Source organism: Triticum dicoccoides, chromosome 2A, assembly GCF_002162155.2.
Source record: "Triticum dicoccoides isolate Atlit2015 ecotype Zavitan chromosome 2A, WEW_v2.0, whole genome shotgun sequence".
NCBI lineage: Eukaryota > Viridiplantae > Streptophyta > Magnoliopsida > Poales > Poaceae > Triticum > Triticum dicoccoides.
The window spans coordinates 19,138,370-19,142,450 of NC_041382.1; the positions used below are offsets into that span (position 1 = coordinate 19,138,370).

At 46.1% G+C, this 4,081-nt stretch overlaps 1 protein-coding gene across 1 annotated transcript; it reads right to left on the bottom strand.

The window, feature by feature from the left end:
- Positions 1–1,835: 1,835 nt before the first annotated feature.
- On the bottom strand, positions 1,836–3,422 carry LOC119352844 (DIBOA-glucoside dioxygenase BX6-like). Its single transcript, XM_037619432.1, has one exon. It carries the CDS (start codon positions 3,327–3,329, stop codon positions 2,238–2,240), a length of 1,092 nt encoding a protein of 363 aa, XP_037475329.1. The 5' UTR covers positions 3,330–3,422; the 3' UTR covers positions 1,836–2,237.
- Between the last annotated feature and the right edge of the window lie 659 nt (positions 3,423–4,081).

Sequence of the window (4,081 nt, forward strand, 5' to 3'; positions counted from 1 at the left end):
AACATTTGAAGTCTTAATTTATAATATTTCTTGATACTAGATTTTATTATATCCGTAGATTTTTCTAAATATATCTAGCAATATGAATGGTGCTATATAGGTGAATTACAAATATGCATCGGTTGTTAGATTCGTGCTCTTTGAATTGCACTACACTAAGAGGTGAGCCTAGTTCACTTGGTTAGTGAAGTGGATGTACGGCCCAACCACCCATGTTCAAGTTCTCACGAATGAGAATTTGGGTTCTTATTCTTTTTAAAACAAAAACCGTCATAGGGGCTTCTCCTACTGCATTCCTTTCAAAAAAATTGTACTACACTAATGCACATGCCAACTAATATTTTTACCAAGTAACTCTTAAATACTCCCTCTGTTCCATAACATAAGAACGTTTTTGACAGTGTACCGCCCTCTGTGGCCACAGTTGTATTGTGTGAAATGCCTAACTTATTTTTGTAATAAAGCGATGCTTTAATCCTACAAAACGCTCTTTTATATATATATATATATATATATATATATATATATATATATATATATATATATTATGGGATGGAGGGGGTATATCATATGCTAAAGATTTTTCTATTGGTCAGTCTTTTGAGATTTTCCCAAGTATTAGTGGACTAATCTTATTTTTTTACCTTATATTTTTTTGTGACATTGTGTCATATTCCAGGATCGATCATTTCATATCAAGTAAGAGTATGCATGTTTTTATAATATTATAAATTACCGTGGTCATCTGATGTGATTAAAAACTCTAAGATTCTATCATTTTCCACATGAAGTTAGTGAAAGATTAAAAAAATTACTCACTCCTTTCATGGTTTGAATACGTAGGAGAAATTTTTAAATATACACCCCCTGCTTGGCCAATACCAAAAGGCTTCTTCATGTTGCTAGAGGCCATATCAGATTCGATCAACATTCTTCTATGCCACAATATTTTCTCTTGGTGATTCGGGTTTGATAAATCCGTGCTAAAGTAAACTGAACTTACTAATGAGATAGCATGTGACCAATCATGATACACTACAAGATTTTCTAAAATTATTCATGTCACGGGAGACAATTCACAAATTTTATTTAATGCTCTTCAATGCTACAAAAGTTTCCCATGCCAACTCCAATTTGGTTACTCCAAGCTCAAATGAACTGAAGTTAGAACTGATGTAGTATCTGACAATTCATAATTCTACGACTATTTTTCATGTTGCTTGTGGCAATCCCCAAATATGACCATGATCTTTAATGTTACAATAATTCTTCACGTCACTAATGGCGATCCAAAATGTGCTAGCATGTGCCAATAATCTTCAATAAACCTTCATGTCGCTAGAGGTAACTCCAAATTGGGTCACACCGACCTACAAAAACTCTTCATGTAAGCCCAAAGTTTGAAAAATGCATTCCCAAGTAAATAAAACTTACAGGAGATAGCACTACATTAGTCGTGGGTTTGATTATTCGGATATTATGAGTGTACATGTCATGTCATTTTTGTTGGTTTGATTCTTTATGGAGTTAGAATCTTCCCTCGGTGTTATGTTGAAGATGATTCAACGGCCTGCACTTCTACAATGCGAGCCTCGATCAAGGTTGGACATCCGAAACGAAGCACATGAACATCATGATTGTACCTCAACAAGGACAAACAGTCGATCCATTATCTTTTGAAGATGCACTTTGATCAAATGGTGCTCCTTGTCGGTTTTAGCCCGGTTTTCCATAAATTAATTGGGCAGTTTTTTTCTTCTTAATTAATCGACGAGGCAATTCTTTTTTGCTTCCGTTTTGAAGAAAAAAAAATGATGCTCTTTGTGCTAAGTACATTGTTGCTTTCGGTTTTATTCGATAAGCTCCCCTCCGCACAGGTTATCAACTTGGGAATATCTCCTGTACATTTAAGTAACAGCTAGTTGTTCATCATACAGGGTAAACTAATGCGGGCTGCTCAACTTTTGCCGAAAGGCGGTGTCACTGTGGGAGTAGCATATATAGACCGAAAGTGATGGGTCGCCATTTGGATTTTTAGAACTCCAATTGATGCTTATTACATTTGCTCTCCTCTTTCTGAGCCATCACTTGGAAACGAGGCTGTGTTAAGCATATTGATCCCAAAGTTCTGATTTGTTTTGCTATTTTTTTAGAAGCACTCAGCAACTGGGTGATTGGCAATTTGGCACTCGTAAAAAAAAATAGTACATTTTGGGGGCTTCGACCGATGATGAGATTCAGAGCCTGAAGTGCTGCTGCTGGAGTGCAGAGGAAACCTTGTAGTGCCGCTGGACCACCTCCTCCGCGGTCGTGCTGCTGTACCGCGCGCCGCCGTCGCCGTCGGTGACGACGATCGGCTCTATCACCGTCGTCGACGCGGCGGTGCGGTCCGTCCGGAAGAAGCACGCCACCGAGACCCGCGGCCCGACGGCGTTGGCCACCACGCGGTGCTCCACGCTCTTGAACCTGCCGTTGGACATGATCTGCAGGAAGTCCCCCACGTTCACCACCAGCGCCCCCGCCACCGGCGGCACGTCCACCCACGCCGGCTGCTTCCGTTCTCCGCCGTCCTCGTCCTCGAGGTGGACGAGAATCTGGAGGCCGCCGACGGCGTCCTGGAGGAGCACGGTGAGGAAGTCGGCGTCGGAGTGCCGCGGCGTGCCGAGGGTGAGCTGCGGCTCCGGGCAGGCCGGGTAGTAGTGGCAGGCGAGGCTGACGCCCTCCAGGCACCCGTGCTCCTCCTCGAGGTGGCCGGGGCGGAGGCCCAGCGCCTCCGACAGCAGCCCCAGCAGCGTGCGGCCCAGCCCCTGCTGTACCAGCCGCGCGTACTCCGGCGCGACGCTCCTGCACGCCGCCGGGATCTCCTCCGGCGCCGGCAGCTCCATGAAGAGCGTGTCGCGCCAGTTGGCCGCCCGCGACTTGAACAGGTTGAGGTTGCTCTGGTACCGGACGCGCCGGCCGAGGTCGCGGGTGTAGAAGGGCGCCTTGGCCTCCACGGGCTCCTCGAAGAAGCCGCGCGCCGCCGCGAGCATCGCCGACGTGGCCGCCTCCGGCACGCCGTGGCCCACCACCTGGAAGAAGCCCACCGTCTCCGCGGCCTCCCTCACCTGCGCGACCACCGCGGCTTGTGTGGTGACCGCGGCGGACAGGTCGATGACCGGGACGGTGAAGCGATGGGGCTGAGGCGCGGCGTCCGGGAGGGACTCCGGCGGGTGGTGGAAGATGGACGGGACGGCGGTGACGCCCGCGTCGGCGAGGCCCTTGACGCCCGCCCTGGTGTCGTCGAACGCCTTGAGGTCGAGGGTGCGGAGGTGGTCGGCGGAGGCCATGGACGGCGGTGCTGCGGTGCTACTGCTTCGTGCTCTTTGGATTCTTGAGTTTGTGCGAGCCACAAGTGGAGTCGTGGCTCTCTCTTTATCGAGTGAACGTGTAGGGGCCGCACATATATATTCTTTTGATACATTCTGCTGCCGCGTCACCGGCCACTAAATGTTTGATTCTGTGCATGCAAAAGCTAGAGAATGTCAAGAAATAATAGCCTGAAACATAGTGCGCATTTGTTTGCTTATATATGCACTAGTATAAGACAAGATTTTGCTATACTAGCACTATATTTATGCAATATATACATGACACAAAACACAATGTATAGATTTATATTTTCAAATACTTATTTATGATTTTGGTTTTTTATATCGCATAGATTAATAACTTTTTTTTTTGAATCCTACGGCGCTTTATTCATTTCGTGAAGGCATAGATTAATAACTGATGACCTGTACGGCATGTGCATGAGTTTCTTTTACAAATATAGCCTTGCATAGTATCAAGTTGGGGCAAAAACATTACATGCCACGAAAATGAAACGACTGCCAACCATAGGCCCCTGCCTGGTGAAGTCAGCTTATGGGCAGTTGGTTCTTGAGATTAAAGAGTTGATGAGTAGTAGGGAGTTTTTACCATAGAAAAATCACCGTAGTCAGTATTGTGTCGCAGATCGTTTGGCCACTTACAGCCGATCCGAAAGAACCACAATTGTGTGGTTACAGTCGGTTCCACCTTGTATTGAGGATTTGTGGCC

What these genes read in the sequence shown, in the direction of transcription:
- LOC119352844 (XM_037619432.1), bottom strand. Translation starts at nt 3,329, where the DNA reads ATGGCCTCCGCCGACCACCTCCGCACCCTCGACCTCAAGGCGTTCGAC.